Source organism: Epinephelus lanceolatus, chromosome 6 (genome assembly GCF_041903045.1).
Source record: "Epinephelus lanceolatus isolate andai-2023 chromosome 6, ASM4190304v1, whole genome shotgun sequence".
Taxonomy (NCBI): Eukaryota; Metazoa; Chordata; class Actinopteri; order Perciformes; family Serranidae; genus Epinephelus; species Epinephelus lanceolatus.
The window spans coordinates 40,211,007-40,230,525 of record NC_135739.1 but is presented as its reverse complement, the minus strand read 5'-3'; the positions used below and the strand labels follow the sequence as shown (position 1 = coordinate 40,230,525).

The 19,519-nt window shown below is 40.8% G+C and overlaps 1 protein-coding gene across 2 annotated transcripts in view; it reads right to left on the bottom strand.

Annotated features, from left to right (window-relative positions):
- Positions 1 to 19,519, bottom strand: part of kifap3a (kinesin-associated protein 3a) — a 52,713-nt gene that overhangs the window by 9,186 nt on the left and 24,008 nt on the right. For both annotated transcript variants that reach the window (XM_033648015.2, XM_078169057.1), the window contains 8 exons: positions 18,403 to 18,511; positions 18,197 to 18,309; positions 16,534 to 16,699; positions 14,544 to 14,669; positions 12,944 to 13,042; positions 12,176 to 12,261; positions 6,164 to 6,353; positions 5,929 to 6,019 (listed from right to left, as the gene is read on the bottom strand). In XM_033648015.2, coding sequence (XP_033503906.1) covers positions 5,929 to 6,019; positions 6,164 to 6,353; positions 12,176 to 12,261; positions 12,944 to 13,042; positions 14,544 to 14,669; positions 16,534 to 16,699; positions 18,197 to 18,309; positions 18,403 to 18,511 — 980 coding nt within the window. The remainder of the gene's footprint in view (positions 1 to 5,928; positions 6,020 to 6,163; positions 6,354 to 12,175; positions 12,262 to 12,943; positions 13,043 to 14,543; positions 14,670 to 16,533; positions 16,700 to 18,196; positions 18,310 to 18,402; positions 18,512 to 19,519) is intronic.

Genomic DNA, 19,519 nt, shown 5'->3' with positions numbered 1-19,519 from the left:
TTGTGTTCAGTTCAATTTTCAATTTGTTCAGTAAAAGAATGTTGAAAATAATTTCCTTTCAATTTTTCATATAGCAAGCAATTTGTTGTATTTTAACAGTATACTGAAGGCAGCAGAGAGGCAGAACTGAGTACACTTCAACATCTCTTTATTTATCCCAAATAATATCCTTATATTCAGTGAGGTTATCACATATCACACACTTTCCTCGTATAGTGCAGCTCTCAAATACTCCATACATTATTATAACACACTCAACTAATCATATTGGCCAATAAATTGGTCAGGCTCTTCATCATATATAGTTGGTGTAAAAGCCCATTCTGATTTTCATACAAATAACAGTGATTGTTCAGTGTTACGTCCATTTCAAAAAGGCCCCATTCACACCATGTTTCACACATAGTTTAAAATAAGCGGCGGAGCTGGCTTTGATTATTATGTTAACCTGGATCACTCAGAGTACAGCAGCCAAATTAAAACAGTCTCACAGACACCGATTCCCCCGGCGCTCTCGGTATATTTAAAAGGTATCAGTTACAAAGCTGAGAGAGAGAAAGAGAGAGTGAAGAAACAGACAATAAAGAAATGAGTGAAGGGAACTCAGATTGGGATTTCTCTCTTGTAGGACTGACTGTCGTGGATTCAGCCACTCACAGTCAGCCTCTCAACAGCAGCCAAACTAAACATTCCTGCCGGCAAGGGGGGAGGAAAAAAAATCCATCGACACAAGCTTTATCGCACGCAAGGAGAAGCTTGATAATAAATAAGACAAATTACTCACAATAAACTCTCTATTTCCTCAAGTATTCATCATCTCAGCAGCGTGTTGAATTGGCTGCCGCTTGATATTGGGACTAAAAACTGACTCAAAGTCCATCTTAGTGATAACAGGATTGATTTTTAATTCCCAGGCTTCAGTTTCATGTTTCGCTGTGGAATGTCAGCGGCGTATTGGGACTAAAGTAGCTGATATATTGGAGCCACAGAGGAATGAGAGAGAGAGAGAAACACGGAGACTGGAAGAGAGAGAAACAAGAACATGGAGACAGACAGACAGCCGGAGAGTGTTTGTTCTCTAAACTGGAGTACTGCTGTTGAGGGTGGAGCGATGCCTTCTGGGATTGGTGAGGCCTGTTGACTCAGGCTTGGCCTGGTTCAATAACACACATCAGCAAATAGTGATTCAGAAAAACAATACGAGAGGGCAGAGCGCTGGCTGCTGGACGAGCCGACTGAAGGTAAACACTCACAGTTTAGTGTTTCCTCTCTGACACAGCCTGTGTTTCTAGACAAAGACAACCTGCCCTGCTGACAGCCTCCATCACACTCTACCATTCATTATCATAATGCAGACACACAGAGAGCAGGGTTGGGGTCCGATAGCTGAGCCAGTTTTGCATTCAGTCCTAGGTTCTCTATCTCGCTCCGAGACCAACAAATCTCTATTCTTTTTCATTAGCAAAAAGCAACAATGCTCCTTTTTAGAAAATATGAACGCTGCTTTTGCCAAAAGAAATCCCAAAGATTGTATCAGCTGTAGCTAATTAATGTTAATTCCATTAGTAACTTGCCACAAGGCCAAAATGAAACTCATCTGTTGTGGTTAGAGCACTCTGTTCAAGCTGGTGTGTAAACACAGTCACAGATTACTGAATAAGGAAAGAAGCAGCCCTTTCCAACATGACTACTACTAACCTGTTTTTGGACATTGCATATATTGTATATATTTTGGATTTGCACCTTTGTGTTATTTCATATTTTAATAATTGCACTCTTTCCTACTTTGTATTGCAGCTTCAACAGCAACTTGAAATCTTATCTTAATCACAAGTGAACTTTCCAGGTCTCTTTCACACCTAGTAGTTCTAGTTCACTCCACTTTTTGAGTAATGGAAAAAACAACAACTGTTGCCTGCATCGTCAGTTCTGGTGCAGTTTTGTGTTCATGTGGACGTACTACAATCAAACTAAGAGCTGTAAACATGAGGTCATAATGACTGGCGGGTGACCCAGTGATCAGACAGTTTTGGTGACTGTCATCTTGCATCATCTCTGCTACATGGACCCATGTGGGGAAATCAAATTTCAGTGACTAGAGGACCAAAAGCACCAAAAGAAGGACTTCACCCCTCTAATGCTTTTTATCAATAATTCACCCAGTGTTACACTGAATTTGTGAAGAAAACTTTGTTTTTCTTGTATGCCTCCAGTGAAGGAAGAATCCAACAATGGAGAAAATTCCTGATTAATAATTAAGTGTTTAACTACAGCAAACTACACTAAAACATCTGTTAACAAATTGTGACACAACTTATGCAGTATAATCCATGTTTCATTTATCCACTCTTACGCTCAGTACTTCCCAAACACATGCAATTTAGCTAAAACCTTACAACTGAACTAAAAGCATGGCTGAAAGCAAAATTATTACAGACTCTGCGGTTTCAAAAAGAGGAGCAGCTTCAGTAGTGTCGAATAAACTGTTGCATCAGTAGACCTGGGCCTCCTGAATGTTTTATGAACAGCCCTGGACTTCTATTAGACTATGTTAGCGAGTAACCGTGAGTTACCCTCCCTGCAGAGTTAACTCATTCAGCGGCTCCGCAAACAGCAGCACAGCATCTCCCTCTCCTCTCTCCCTGTGCGCACACAGGAATCAGTGTTGTCAAATGATCAAAGTTTGGCAATGTAAACCTATGTGACGCTCGTGGCTCAACAGAAAACATATATGAATATATGAACACATACAGTACAGGCCAAAAATTTGGACACACCTTCTCATTCAATGCGTTTTCTTTATTTTCATGACTATTTACATTGTAGATTCTCACTGAAGGCATCAAAACTATGAATGAACACATGTGGAGTTATGTACTTAACAAAAAAAGGTGAAATAAGTGAAAACATGTTTTATATTCTAGTTTCTTCAAAATAGCCACCCTTTGCTCTGATTACTGCTTTGCACACTCTTGGCATTCTCTCCATGAGCTTCAAGAGGTAGTCACCTAAAAATGGTTTTCCAACAGTCTTGAAGGAGTTCCCAGAGGTGTTTAGCACTTGTTGGCCCCTTTGCCTTCACTCTGCTCAGCTCACCCCAAACCATCTCGATTGGGTTCAGGTCCGGTGACTGTGGAGGCCAGGTCATCTGCCGCAGCACTCCATCACTCTCCTTCTTGGTCAAATAGCCCTCATTGTCCTGTTGAAAAATAAATGATCGTCCAACTAAACGCAAACCGGATGGGATGGCATGTCACTGCAGGATGCTGTGGTAGCCATGCTGGTTCAGTGTGCCTTCAATTTTGAATAAATCCCCAACAGTGTCACCAGCAAAACACCCCCACACCATCACACCTCCTCCTCCATGCTTCACAGTGGGAACCAGGCATGTGGAATCCATCCGTTCACCTTTTCTGTGTCTCACAAAGACACGGCGGTTGGAACCAAAGATCTCAAATTTGGACTCATCAGACCAAAGCACAGATTTCCACTGGTCTAATGTCCATTCCTTGTGTTTCTTGGCCCAAACAAATCTCTTCTGCTTGTTGCCTCTCCTTAGCAGTGGTTTCCTAGCAGCTATTTGACCATGAAGGCCTGATTGGCGCAGTCTCCTCTTAACAGTTGTTCTAGAGATGGGTCTGCTGCTAGAACTCTGTGTGGCATTCATCTGGTCTCTGATCTGAGCTGCTGTTAACTTGCCATTTCTGAGGCTGGTGACTCGGATGAACTTATCCTCAGAAGCAGAGGTGACTCTTGGTCTTCCTTTCCTGGGTCGGTCCTCATGTGTGCCAGTTTCGTTGTAGCGCTTGATGGTTTTTGCGACTCCACTTGGGGACACATTTAAAGTTTTTGCAATTTTCCGGACTGACTGACCTTCATTTCTTAAAGTAATGATGGCCACTCATTTTTCTTTAGTTAGCTGATTGGTTCTTGCCATAATATGAATTTTAACAGTTGTCCAATAGGGCTGTCGGCTGTGTATTAACCTGACTTCTGCACAACACAACTGATGGTCTCAACCCCATTGATAAAGCAAGAAATTCCACTAATTAACCCTGATAAGGCACACCTGTGAAGTGGAAACCATTTCAGGTGACTACCTCTTGAAGCCCATCGAGAGAATGCCAAGAGTGTGCAAAGCAGTAATCAGAGCAAAGGGTGGTTATTTTGAAGAAACTAGAATATAAAACATGTTTTCAGTTATTTCACCTTTTTTTGTTAAGTACATAACTCACATGTGTTCATTCATAGTTTTGATGCCTTCAGTGAGAATCTACAATGTAAATAGTCATGAAAATAAAGAAAACGCATTGAATGAGAAGGTGTGTCCAAACTTTTGGCCTGTACTGTATATGTGAATGTGCAATAGTTCTGGTAGCATAACAGCCTGTCACAGGTTACAGTGTGATGGTTAGAGGAGAAATGAGCATAAAGTTCCTGGTGGAAACCCCCCCCCCCCCCCAACTCAATCACTAAGGATTTTGCTAAAAGAAGGAAATCACCTGCTGATTTATATATATATAGATCCCAGGGTACACTTATATGTATTTGGGAGCTGTTTAAATGTGTAATTTGTGGTAGATTTTATTTTGTTGATCTATTAATGTTGTATACAGAATCTGACTCTCACTCTGAGTTACTGTTGTTGTTTACAACTGAAGAAATAAGAGATCGTTTATCTTGATTTTTTACTGGATATCTGAAGGCAAACTGTTAGGTTATCATGTGAAATTCTATCACTTATTTTGTTGCAATTCAACTGTCTTAAATTATTAATGAATTTTATCTTATTATATAATGACGAAAACTCTGTGTGTGTGTGTGTGTGCGTGTGTCTGTTCCACGTTTTTCTCCTCACTGACTTGGTCAATCCATGTGAAATTTGGCACAGTGGTAGAGGGTCATGGGAGGATGCAAATGAAGCAATATTACATCAATTGGCCAAAGGGGGGCGCTATAGCAACCGATTGAAATTGCAAACTTTGAATGGGCATATCTCATGCCCCGTATGTTGTAGAGGCATGAAACTTTGCACAAATTTGCCTCAAGAACCCATAGCTTCCAGTTATATAGATTTTCCACCATTTTGAATTTTTTGAAAAACACTTCAAATCAATCTCTTCCTAGGAAGTTTGAGCGATCTGCATGAAACTGGGTGAACATAATCTAGGGACCAATATCTAAAGTTCCCTCTTGGCAAAAGTTGGAAAACCTACTGAAACTGAGCTTCTTTAAGGCAATGAATATTGCAGAGGGCGTGGCTCATCACATAAAGGTGTATAACATCTCAAGGGTTTCACCACGCAACTTTGTAGGCATATGACCACACATAATCTGAGGAGACCCCTCCATTATTGACCTGATCAAACAAAATGGGGGCGTTAGAGAGCTAATTTCTTATCTAGGCCTAACCGCCATATCGATTTTTACTAAACTTGATGGATATGTAGAACAGGACGCCTCAAGGTGACTGGAGAAATTTAACTCTAATTGGCACTATAACAAGATCACCCAATCCTAACAGCTAAGTTTCATTTTCAGTTCAGTTTTAAATAATATGGTTTTGGCTCACACAAGTTGTGTGAGTTTGTAAGCAGATGTTTTGACATAGCTTTGCTAACATGTGCCCATATAACTCCAATTCATTAAGAATTTTCTGTGTTTTTGGATTCTTTGTTCACTACAGAGGAATGTGAGCAGAAAAAAAAGTTTACTTCATAAATTCAATGTAACATGGGGTGATTAAATGATACACAAATGGTCATTTAGGAAGTGAAGTATTCCTTCAACTAAACCTTTTCCATATGTCATTAATAATGATAAACATATGATTGAAAAAGATTCGGGTTCTCTGAGTGGAGTCAGATGAGGAAAAGTGATATTAAATACCAACCCACTGCAGGTGTAGGTGAACAGAGAGCTCCATACCTGCTCATGTATCCAGTTTGTCCCAGCTCCCCATTCTGGAAGTCAGTGAAGAAATCAGGACTGATGGCACCGTCTGCTGACATGATCCCATCTGAATGAGACAATACAAACACGACTTAACATACTGTACATATAACTCAGCGTTGATATCAAACTTTTCATCTCACTCTCTATACAAAAGGCAGATGAGTACTATTTTCCAAAATAAAAAACTATTCCTATAAACCCTCAGTACCAGCGCTGTAGAACAGGTCGGGTCTCTCCAGGATGTCTCCGTCCCCGATGAAGGATTCCCCATCCTCCCCATACAGGAAAGGCTCTTCTGCTTCATCCATCAGACGGTTCTCCACCATCTCCAGCCACTGACCATTGTACCAGCGGAACTTCTCATTCTGGATCTTTTTTCCCCACTCCTCGTCATATTCCTGAGTGATGTTGGAGGGAAGAGAAGGTTGGGAGAAGGGTGACAGAAAACCAGAGAAATGTGTCCATAGTTCATTGGCAAAATGCTACAGATTCATTTGTACAAAACCCAAAACCAGTGAAGTTGGCACGTTATGTAAATCGTAGATAAAAACAGAATACAATGATTTGCAAATCCTTTTCAACTTATATTCAATTGAATACACTGCAAAGACAAGATGTTTAATGTTCAAACTGAGAAACTTTATTTTTTTTTTGCAAATAATCATTAACTTAGAATTTAAAGGCAGCAACACATTGCAAAAAAGTTGGCACAGGGGCCTTTTTACCACTGTGTTACATCGCCTTTCCTTTTAACGACACTCAGTAAACGTTTGGGAACTGAGGAGACCAATTTTTGAAGCTTTTCAGGTGGAACTCTTTCCCATTCTTGCTTGATGTACAGCTTAAGTTGTTCAACAGTCCGGGGTCTCCGTTGTCGTATTTTACGCTTCATAATGCGCCACACATTTTCAATGGGAGACAGGTCTGGACTACAGGCAGGCCAGTCTAGTACCCACACTCTTTTACTATGGAGCCATGCTGTTGTAACACATGCAGAATGTGGCTTGGCATTGTCTTGCTGAAATAAGCAGGGGCGTCCATGAAAAAGACGTTGCTTGGATGGCAACATATGTTGCTCCAAAACCTGTATGTACCTTTCAGCATTAATGGTGCCTTCACATATGTGTAAGTTGCCCATGCCTTGGGCACTAATACACCCCCATACCATCACAGATGCTGGCTTTTGAACTTTGCGCCTATAACAGTCCGGATGGTTCTTTTCCTCTTTGGTCCGGAGGACACGACGTCCACAGTTTCCAAAAACAATCTGAAATGTTGACTCGTCAGACCACAGAACACTTTTCCACTTTGCATCAGTCCATCTTAGATGAGCTCGGGCCCAGCGAAGCCGGCGGCGTTTCTGGGTGCTGTTGATGAATGGCTTTCGCTTTGCATTGTAGAGTTTTAACTTGCACTTGCAGATGTAGCGACGAACTGTAGTTACTGACAGTGGTTTTCTGAAGTGTTCCTGAGCCCATGTGGTGATGTCCTTTACACACTGATGTCGGTTTTTGATGCAGTACCGCCTGAGGGATCGAAGGTCACGGGCATTCAATGTTGGTTTTCGGCCTTGTCGCTTACGTGCAGTGATTTCTCCAGATTCTCTGAACCTTTTGACGATATTACGGACTGTAGATGATGAAATCGTTGAGGAATGTTGTTCTTAAACTGTTCGACAATCAGCTCACGCATTTGTTCACTAAGTGGTGACCCTCGCCCCATCCTTGTTTGTGAATGACTGAGCATTTCAGGGAAGCTGCTTTTATACCCAATCATGGCACCCACCTGTTCCCAATTAGCCCGTTCACCTGTGGGATGTTCCAAATAAGTGTTTGATGAGCATTCCTCAACTTTCTCAGTCTTTTTTGCCACTTGTGCCAGCTTTTTTGAAACATGTTGCAGGCATCAAATTCCAAATGAGCTAATATTTGCAAAAAATTACAAAGTTTACCTGTTCGAACATTAAGTAACTTGTCTTTGCAGTGTATTCAATTGAATATAGGTTGAAAAGGATTTGCAAATCATTGTATTCTGTTTTTATTTACGGTTTACACAACGTGCCAACTTCACTGGTTTTGGGTTTTGTATTTTCTGCACTTAATAGCAGCTTACAGCTTTAATGACATGACTGACTGACACATTAATTACATTTACAAGCACAAAACAGTCTGCTTTTTGCCTTTATTCTGAAAAAGACAATATCTAAGCAGTTTTGTGCATTTGCCCTTCAAAACATGTAACAACGAAACGGCTGGAGCTGCTTGTGCCATTTTGCTTCTTTGCGTCAAACTGGCATTTTTCCACCGGTGGCGGGCCTGTTAGACCGTGCAAACACAGCCTCCTTCTTTCATTCCTTTAACCACCTTCTTGAAAAGGTTGATGTTGTGATACATGTGCATATCCAAAAAAATTGTTAATATCTATGTATTTCACAAGGTTTGAAAGTAGACGTGTATCTCTTTCCCACCAGAAATGTAAGCTTCTTTTGAGCATGCATCTCAACCCAAGGTTTGCAATCTGTTGGCTAGTTGGTTTGTGCACCATGCACAGAGCTGACTGTAACAGACAAGAGGCCGTGTGTTGCAAACTGCAGTAAAAACCCAGCTGAGACGCATATTCTGAATGCACTGTATACATGTCCAAAGAATGCTCCTTAAACCCAAATAATACTGGCATATCCCACATGTGCTAATTGTAAAATGCCACATTCAGAGTTTTGGAATATCCAAATAGAAGATGCTGTTTACATGACCTGCATCAGTTGTGGAATACTGTTATTCCCGGAAAAATAGTGCAATGTAAGTGTGCATGCAAACACAGTCAGTGATTTGCTCTGGAAAATAACTGTGACCTTTGGTTAAAGGACTCTGAAAGTTTTCCAAATAGCTCCAGTTTTATTCCTCGTTGAGGAATTCCTGATTTGATGCAATTAAAGCCTTTAATTAATTATTAATCAGCCCCTTTGTTTTTTTTGTTCTTCTGTTAACACTGAGTGGCGGTAGGACATGAATGTTTGTCCTACAGTAGCAAGAGTTATCACCATGTCAAAGCATATTTGGGAAATCTGCATCAACTTTTATCACATCTTCTTATTAAAGATACACCACTTTTACACCCCTGCCAAGCATAAAATATTCACCCCCCCCCCCCCAAAAAAAACATTGTCACAACAGTTATTTACAAGTTCATACATGTAAAATCAACAACTCCATATCAGAAGCCTATCAGGTACGTGTATGTATGACTGTCGTAATAAAAACCTGCGTCCGGCCGGCTCGACTGTTTGCATAGCTCGGGCAGAGGACGACCACAAAGTTCTGTTTTCTTTTCTCTGCGGGGGCTGAAGGGGGAGTGATAAAGGCGGCCTTTGAGACTGTGATGCCCCTGCCTGAAAGATTAATCATTCAGATGCAAAGCAGAGCCCCGTGGGCACTGACAGCCACCCCGAGATCCTGGGACTCAAACGGGCCTATTGACCGTCATTCTGAGGCCTCCACCCCAAACGCTGGTGGTGACAGTGACACACTATGTCAGCATGCTGATTCATCAGAGGCTGAAACAGCATCATGACTCATGGTTTTGACTGAGCAATTAGGCTCTTATATTGGTTTAATATGACTAATCAGTTATTAGCAGCTGAGCTCATGACAGCATGAGCTCATCACGGCAGGGGTGAGGAAGTGCACAACAGTTTTGGGAGCTTTTCAACATATTCCTCTGGAAATGTGGCCGGGCTAAGAATATCACTGTGAATTAGGCCTCTGTCCCACTTGGAGCATCTACAAAGTTCCTTGTGTTTGTACATGAGCAGGGCCACGATGATCAAAGGGCGAACATTTCAGGACTGCACAGTTATGGCGTGTGCTGCCAAAAGGACCCGGGCGGTAATGATTGTGTGTGTGTGTGTGTGTGTGTGTGTGTGTGTGTGTGTGTGTGTGTGTGCGTGTCTGTGTGTTTGTGTCCACAGCTCTGCTTTCTCTCTCACCTCTGCTGTCCAGCCGCTGACACACACCAGAGCCCACCGGCTGCCTTTCATGTGGTTCACAGCTTAATAGGTCTCACTGATAATTTCAATGAAACACTTCCTTTGCCCCGCTACACTGCCGGGCTATAATCTACAGCTAATTACGCTGATCTGAGGTCTGGCAGCGATCATACACTGACTGGGAGCTGACCACACCTGTCAGTCACAAGGCGATTCAGGAGTTCATCGCTTTGTTAATCGCTGATGTCAAATTTGGCTCGGGCACATCAGGAAAGGTGAGAATGTTTGACTGTAAGACTGTATGAAAATAGAAATGAGCTGGATAAGAATACTGGATGACCTATCTGTTGTTTTTAAATAATCTGAATAGAATTCAAAATCTTAATTCTTTATCTTGTTTATCTTACATTTCATTTCATGACTCCCAGCAATATTATTTTCAGGGTGAGTGAAAGCTTCCAAAGATTTCTGAACACTTCCTATCCAGGGCTGTAATACCAACCAGACAAAGCAGGAAACTTTACTGGGGCTCCAGACCCCCAAGAGGCCACCGAAAGTATCTGTTTCACCGTGTGCCAATCCGTTTGTGGACTGATCAACTGTAAGTTTGTTTGGAAAAATGTAAAACTGTAGGTTCTGCTTTATTACCTGATCTTAAGATCCTGTGTTGACGTGTCAAATTCTTTTACAGTTTTGTTTTAAAAGCTTCAACAGCTTGCATATTTTAGCTGATATTGTGCATATTTGTGTTTAATCAAATGAGCACACAGCAAACCTGACTGAGGTTATAGCATCCAATAATGTAATAATTCCCTGAATATATAATAACGCTTAAAAATGTAATAAAATTTGCACTTCGCTTGACTAAAATGTAACGAAACACCATAAATGTAATTACTTGACCATACATGTAATAAAATGTCCTGACTGATGCTGACATTATTGGGAATTTATTACACAATGCAAAGCGGGGCTAATCAAGAAATAAATCACGAAATAAATTTTCAGGGATCTAAAAGGTAACCAGAGAGACCCAACGCGTTAAAGTGTTAAAAAGATTTAGAAGAAAAAAGAGAAGAGTTTGGTTACGCCCTACTACGCCCTCTACATGAAGCCTTGAGTTAACATTTCCATAAACATTAAATCAGTGTCAAATCAGTGTTTAAGTGTCATCAGAAGGCTAACAATGACATTAACATTCATTCATTCATTCATTCATTCATTCATTCACTCAGTCATTATCTTTTACTGCTTATCCTGTTGGGGGTCATGGGGGGCTGGAGCCTATCCCAGCTAACATTAGGCAAGAGGTGGGGTACGCCCTGGACAGGTCACCAGATTGTCCCAGGAGACGCTGCCGTTTCCAAAAAGTTGCACTCTGGAACCCGTTTTCAAAACGTTGCGTTTTCAGGCACCCAAAACGCAGCGGTCGTGTAAACGATCGGCCAAAACGCAACTAAAATTTACCATTTTCAGTTGAAATCATTGTCGTATAAACGGGGCCTGAGAGTCACCAATTAACCTAATCAGCCTGTCATTGGACTGTGGACCCTGAGGTTCAAACCCTCCACCCTAGGTTCAAACCAGGAACCCTCTTGCTGTGAGGAAACAATGCTAACCACTGCACCACCATGCCGCCTATGACACTGACAGCTGTATCATTTTTGTATACCTGCACATTTTACATGTCTGAGAAAAAAAGCATGCTTTACATTTTATTACACCATCGATTTAAAAAAACAATTATGTTATTGGGTACAACAGGGGTCACTATAAACTGCTGTTGCTCCTCAACCTTTGAGACTAACAAGAACCAAATCAATGCACATCATTAAAAAATGCTTTTATGTTTCCGTTTTGTTTTTGTCATTTCCTCCTTCTCCTATAGCACATTGTAAGTTTGGTTTTGAAAGGGGTTTTATAAATACAGTCTGCTTTTGCAAAAAAAACTTTTGCACAGGGAGTGGGAGGTCTTACATCCTAGCAGACCACGGGCTATTTACTACAACCATACTTATATCTGTTTTAAAAAACAAAGGCACTAGTGTGTAAGTCTGAATTTAAGCAAATTCATATGTATTTTAGTCCTAGTAATATTTTCTTGTAACCTTGGAGTGGAGTTAAAATAATTTGTTCTAACTTTTAATAAAGTAACAAAAAGGAAAGTGACTGGCACCTTAATTCCTACATCTAAAGTGGTGAAATGATATTTATGAGGCCTCATGAGATACTCACAGCGATGATATCCAGTGTGTTGTCACAGACTTTGCGAATCTCTGCGTTGTTATCATGCATCAGGTCGATGAGGTACACAGGGGCTTCTGAGACCAGGACTCAAGGAAAGAAAACATTTCATCCTCTCTGGGGTGTTTCAATGAAGAATCAATTGTTCTGTGTCCTCAACGATGAAAGAGGGAAATATGGGAATGTGGTGGTATTGTGGTTATTCTTTCATTTAGAGACAGAGACAAAAGACAGGTGCCCTGCGGCTGAAGGGGCCGCTGTCTACATTTCCTGTGATGAAGTGAACACTTTCCTCCCACAGCGCTGCTTACATCAGATATTCCTGTTATATATATTCTTCCCGCAGAAAGAAAAACATCAATCAGAACATGCTGACAGAGAGCATATTTGTAATTTGACACAAGCCGCTGCCACCAACCACAACTGTGTACAATTACAGGCAGCTTAGAATACCCAGAGGGTTAAAAACAACTAAATCGAGGGGTTAAAAGAGGCTGCTATGGAGATGCAGATGGGAATAAACTGTGAGGAGAGGTTCATACAGGGCAGTACTATGAGTTACTATAGAAACATACACTAAAGACTGGACATAAAGTACTTCTGTAGAGCACCAAAGAACAACTTTATATGCAGCCACTGTCAAAATAACTGTGCTGGAAGCTACAGGGCATTCTTGTTGATGTCTTGCATCTATTAATGTTTATCTCATCTAATGGGACAGAAATGTCTACAATAGTTTACTAATTAGTAAAAGGATACGTGTGTCTTTGACGATGACGTCCCTGGTAGCTTTGTGAAAGACCATCTGGTAGAAGACGTAGACAATCTGACACACAAACTCATCATCCTCTTGTTGGGCTGACATGGAAACAGAAAAGAGGGAAAAGAAATGAACAAGGACTCATTTTAGAGTAGACTTTGTCATCATTCATCAACGCGGTTGGATGAAGCTGAACTTAAAGCTGTTTTTCGTTTTGTTTCCCATCTCGAACTGTATTTTCATAACAATACTTGCTATATATAGCAACTTAGCACCCCATTTAAAACACCCTCTTCACATATTATAAATATATATTCAAATGCATTTTGAAAACCAGGAAGTGACACAGGAGCCCTCACTATGTAGCTTACTCCTGTTATGCCCGATTAAATTATGCTCTTATAGAAATCTGACGGAGTTGACAAAAATCTGGGACACATCTTTAAAGGGCCAACATTTTCAGTTCAAATAAATTTTAAAACAAACATGATTATAGCAGCACATTTTTACAGTGACAATTTCTGACGCAATTAATCGCCCAGAGTTTTTTTTTATCATGACAGGCCTAGCATAATAACAATAGTCAAGTGTTTAATAAAGTAGTTGAAACTAGCTCCACCTCCAGCAGCTACAACAGTAACATTCTGCTCTAACACTGATGCTTCAGTATTAATAATCTAATGATGTCATATATCATAATATCAGTCAGAGGAACCAAACACTACTTTTAGCCTACTGCAATACTTTAAAGACACTTTTCTCTCTTAGAACTGGTTCTTATGACGTGTTGTCTGACCACATCAGAAATCAAATGTATTTATCATTCTGAACAGCTTCAAGGTGGAGTGAATGTTAAAATAATTAGGTAATAAACATCAAAACACAACATTAGATGTCATATTTGGGTTTATATTCAACTAAGGTAGGTATTGCGTGATCCATGTACTGTTGTTTTTTTTTTTGTTGTTGTTTTTTACTGTAACTGAAACGCAACACGGGAACGGGATGGGACAGGAGTCATTCTTGTGGGACTGGGACGGGACGGGATTTTTTTTTTCGTTTTCATGGGATTATTTTTGTGGGACTGGGATGGGACAGGACTGAAAATCCCCTCCTGTGTCACCCTGTATACTGTGCTACATTTGTATAGTGTAAGCATCTTTGTTACTTTACTTGCAGGAATAAGAAAAAAGTTAAATACACTTAATATTATTTGATCTTATCCACCATTACCTGCATTCCAAATATTGTGGAGGTGTGTGGTTTAGGTGCCCTAAATACCCCTATATTTTCTAGTGAGACATTGCCACCCCAGATGATCACATAACCATCCTGGCCACCCCACAGAAAATTTTTTAGGACATGATTTCTCCCACTTCAAGAATATGTGTTAAATAAAGGAACATTTTTATGTGGATGGAAGACAGTAACTTTAAAAGGTGTACTCCAGCAACGTATTCTCAATCATCCATTAAATTAGAGGATTTGAGAGAGACAGAAATATCCTGACTTTTAGTCCCTTGCATAAAAGAAATTAAAAAACTGGAACCCATATTTCATAATGCTTTTGAAAGCTATAGTACAGGATTTGATACTTACCATTGAGCAGCTCAATAAGAGCAGGAATGATACCAGACTTGGCCAACATGGCTGCACAAGAGTCATCCATAGACACGGTGCCGATCACGATCACCACTTCCAGAATGAGGTCATCCTCAGCAGAACCTGACATCAGGGAAAAGTACAAGTTGAGTGGATGACTGACAAAGAAAGACAAACATCTGGCCTCTGAATACCCGCAGAACGGAGTGCTGTGCCAGAGAAAACATCCATGTTCTGTGACTTTATGGGTTTACATCTGTGTGACCAAACGCAGCTGATGGAGTTCAGTCTTCTGACTGCTGTGTCTTAAAGCCAAAGCAATCTGGTAACCTATGCTTCCAAAATATAATGTGATAAATAAAATGGCTGTTTGCCATTTGTGTCTGAGGACATCTATTTTACTTTAAAGGATCCCCAGTGGCTCACTTTAAGATCAATAAATGACTCATCAAGGGTCCAGTGGTGGATGAAAGAGGGCTGGTTTCCTGCCCAGAACACCATCAGCACTGGTAAAAAAACTCAATAAAGGTCAATACATTTTTAGCACTGACTGAAACGTGGCTGTAGGAGCTGGTACTGAAAACAATCACTGAAAGTCAGGAGGGAATGTCAGATTAGAGCCATACTGTTCTTTCTTCATTTGTTGATGACACAACTGATTTTAGTAACAATTCTGTCAATTTTAGACCAACGTATGTCAAAGTTTTCAATTGGCAGCTCGTGTTTAGACAGCATAAAAAATGTGAAAAACTTGGGCTCTCTGGTCCTGCACTGATATCAAAAAATCATATGGACAAAGAGAAGTGCCACTGGGCCTGATTCAAAACCCAAACAGAGGGACAAAAAGAGTTCTTGTTAAAAACTATAGTTGGAGAGTCCACTTAAGACTACACAGGTCCAAACTGTGGACTTGATGTGAAAGGAAATCATGGAAAACCTACCCAAAGCATCAATTCAATTTCAAAAACAAGGGACCTATTTAAAAAAGGACCCAACAACTGTGAATCAACAAGCAGAAATACCCATAATTTTCAGAGTGCCTCAGAAAGTAACGGCACACCACCTGATCACTAGGGGTGTAAAGCACAAGTTTCAACAAGTCACAATACTATATCTATTCTTTAAACATTTTGAGTATTTGCCGATATCACAAAGTCTTCCACAATACAATTTCTAATCGATTCAATTCAGGAGCCAGTGACTGATATTAGGCGATATTAGTAAATGTCCCCATTGTCTTTTTCCTCACTGCTTACCATTATCTGCCTGGCGCCAGGCCACCAGCACTGTTTGAATGTTTAGGAAGGTGTGCTTGAATGGAGATGGTGACACAGAGGTGCCATGGGAAAATCAAAATAAATAAAGGTCTATCTTAAAGATGACAATATGTATCAATGTTTTCACTTTGCATCAATAATACTGGATCATTTATCATTGAATAAATACATCAATCCACATCCATGTATTGTTACACCCCTACCTGAAATGTGTCCACTCTGGTATTAGAAATATTCACACACAGACCTGAGACTTAATACAGGATTCTAACAGACCAGATTTGGACACAAAATAACTTGTGTAACAGCGATGCCAGGTCTTACTTATTAGTTACACTGACAATGTAAAGTACAATGTGCTACTTTCCTTCATCCTAGTGTATATGATTCAACAAAAACATGAGGAAGGTTGTCCTGGTGACTCTCGGCCAAGCTGGACACTGTACGCAGGTTTCTCTTTAGTTCTTCCAACTTTCTGTCATTCTTCACTATTACTGTACTATCATACAGTGTAAATTAATTAACCTGAATGAACTGCTCTAGACTTTCAATTCTCCTTTAAGGGAGACAAAAGCTGAGGGTAAGAAGGTTTGTGGATACAGTTTTAAGAGATATCGCAAAAACATTTTCACCATGTAACAAAAAACTCTGCAGAAGTTTATCAAGATCATAAAAGTCCATGTTGTTAGTCAAATGGTCTTAACACACACCTGGTTTGAGTCGGTTTTTCAGGTAGGGCACCAGGTTGTACTCCTTAAGCACCAGCGCCCAGTCCAGGTCAGGGATGGTGAGATTGGCCAGCGTGCCAAGACATTCGATCACAAACTCTTCAGCCTCCTCCTCGTTGATCTGAGCTGCCAGGTCGCCGACGTGGTCCTACCAACACACACACACACACACACACACACACACACACACACACACACACACACACACACACACACACCAGGTCAATTAGATTTGCTTTAAAATTTGGCCTGATATAGACAAACATGAAAAACACAATTCCACTACAGATTTGACTTGGTGCCATATTCCCTGGTTGTGTTTATGTAACTCTTCAAGATGTTTTCTATCCTTACCATCATTTAGAGGTTTGTGGTGTTGTTGCTACGTTTCAGCTAGGCATACCATATAATGTTCATTTCAGAGTAAGGTAGGCTGCTCAGAAATACCATCAAACCAACCATCAGCTTTTATGCCTGTAAGTTTTCCCCACACATTAAATCTCTCTTTATATGAAGAGATGGAAGAGAGTGTCCATGTTCCAGCTATTATAAGAAGGCGACTGGACACTGAACTTTAGTGCAGTCAAAACTCATTTTCTTCAGTTTTATACTGTAACTCCTGTTGTTTCTTTTTCTTATCAAATGAATACATTTTCATTCCTTGGGCAATGTAAAGAGGAATCATAGAGCCTTTTCAAAACCAGACCCTCCCCACTCCCAGTTCGTCATGGAGTCTAACTTTGTCTCAGCTCAGTGTGTGACAGTATCTTGTGTTTTGCTTATTTGTCAACTATGGTATATGGTGTTGAGTGTACACACAAAGCTACACACTGGATTGATTTTAATCACTTTAATGTACTTGAAGTGTGCACTGTGCAGTTGTGCTGTATTGGATTGGTACTCTGTATCAGCAGATACTAAATATTAAAAAAACTTGATCGGGACATCCCTATTTAAATAACTCTTAGTCTGCTTAGTTTCCTTTAGTAAGGGTAGTCACACAGAACTTTATTTATACAAATTATCTTCTATGTCAAACACAATACGGCATTGCATATTGTCAGTTAAATACTGTTTCCTGCACAGTAAAAATGGAGGCTGAAAAATCTGAGATCAAACAGTAGAACTAAGAAGCACTGATCAAATATGAATCAAGATTCTGTTACCAAGTTGCCCATTTCTCTCCTTTGGGAAAAGCTCATAATGTTGCTGTAGAGTCACTAAGTTAGCCATGGGCCACACCTGAGCCCAGTTTTTTTCTTCAGCTTGTATGTCTTTACAATTCGGTGAATCTGCAGCATGACAAGTCATGCTACTACATACCACTAGCAGGACCTTAATATATGATTTTTGATCATATTCATATGGTATTTATTGTAGGATTGCACACACAGCTACTGTATCACTGAAAATAGTAAGTGCAGGTGATTCCAGCAGTATGTGTTTATTAATAATTGACTACAACATTGTCTGATAAGAATCAATGAGGTTATGACTGCAGTATCACCATACAAATTATGAACAGTTAGATAAATATGCTCTAATATCAGCCATTAAGACTCTCAGGTTGGTAAAGATGAAGACTTTATATACTAGGCCACCAGGAAGCCCAGAACTGTTTGAGTTTGTAAGACCATGTACTGACCAGAAAGAGGCCCTTAGTGGGTCCACTGTGCTGAGAAAGATTTCTGATCATCTTCATCACCAGAACATCCTTCAACTTCAAAGCACGCTTCATTAGTATCTTCAGTCCGTTACCTGAGGCAATACAGAGAAAGATTTTAACAACATAGACCGGGATATAATGCCATTTTCCAAATATATTGTTTATCTTTTCTTTGAAGCTTATACCTTCACAGATGACCTTTGCATTACTCTTGTTAGCAGCCAGGTTGATGCAGAGTGAGATGAGCTCAACGTCCATCTTCTCCTCCCTGCACTCAAACACCATCTTCATCAGCTGTCAATCACAGGTTCCACATGTCAGTTAACCACTTAATTAATTCATCTCTGAGATTCAAGATAACATAATCCATAATACATATCTGCAGCCATGTGTTTAGCATGTTATAATAACCTAACCCAGTGTGGCATCGTTGTGAATTTTTTGGTCAACCGCATCTAATGTGAGCTAAAACGACAGCAAAGACAGGACACATTTCTTCATGTGTGTGACTGAATGTAATGCGTCACTGAAAAACCTCCAATTTTTAAAGAGCATCCCTGAAATCTTCTCCAGCCTTGTTAAAGCCAGTCATTACGGTTTGAGCATTGGAGAGTAAGGTAGAGTGAGGAAAAGAAACCAGAAACTGATTTCAAAAAATAAGGGTGCTTTTTTAAGTAAGTAAGGAAGAAAAAGAGTATTAGTGATAAAGGGAAGGCAAGTCATTCCTTACCTCCCAAACACCCACCACCACCTCCGTATCCTCATCCTCCTCCCTCCCTTCTTCCCTCTGTCTGTCTGTCCCTCCCCTGCACTGATTTAACATTAAACAGGAAAAGCTTTGAGCTGGGGGGGGGGGGGGGGGGGGGGTGACAGAGGTGCACTGCTTCCCTGTGAGGAGTCAGGAATCAGAGAGAGGGAGAGAAAGGCTGGGCCGGGCCTGGGTTAGGTATCACATACCAGGGGCCCCGCACCCCAAATCAGCCCCGTCTAGACTCTCTGGCACCTGCCTCTGCTTATTTACCACAGACAGCCACCGGAGGCCCAGTCAGGGCCCACGCCATGCTGCAGTCCGACCAACGCAGCCACCTCCGCCCCCCACCTTCACCTCCACCTCCACCTCTGTTGCTCTCCTCCCTCACTCCTGACATCCCTGCTCTGGAAACCCTACATCTAGCACCAAACAGTGACCCCATTAAAAGCTGGAGAAGGGGAAAGGGGCAGGTCAGTCACCAGCCTGGGAAAGTGATAAAAGAGAGAGGTCCTAAAAGTACAAAATAGGTGAGAGAGGATGAAAAGGTGGGA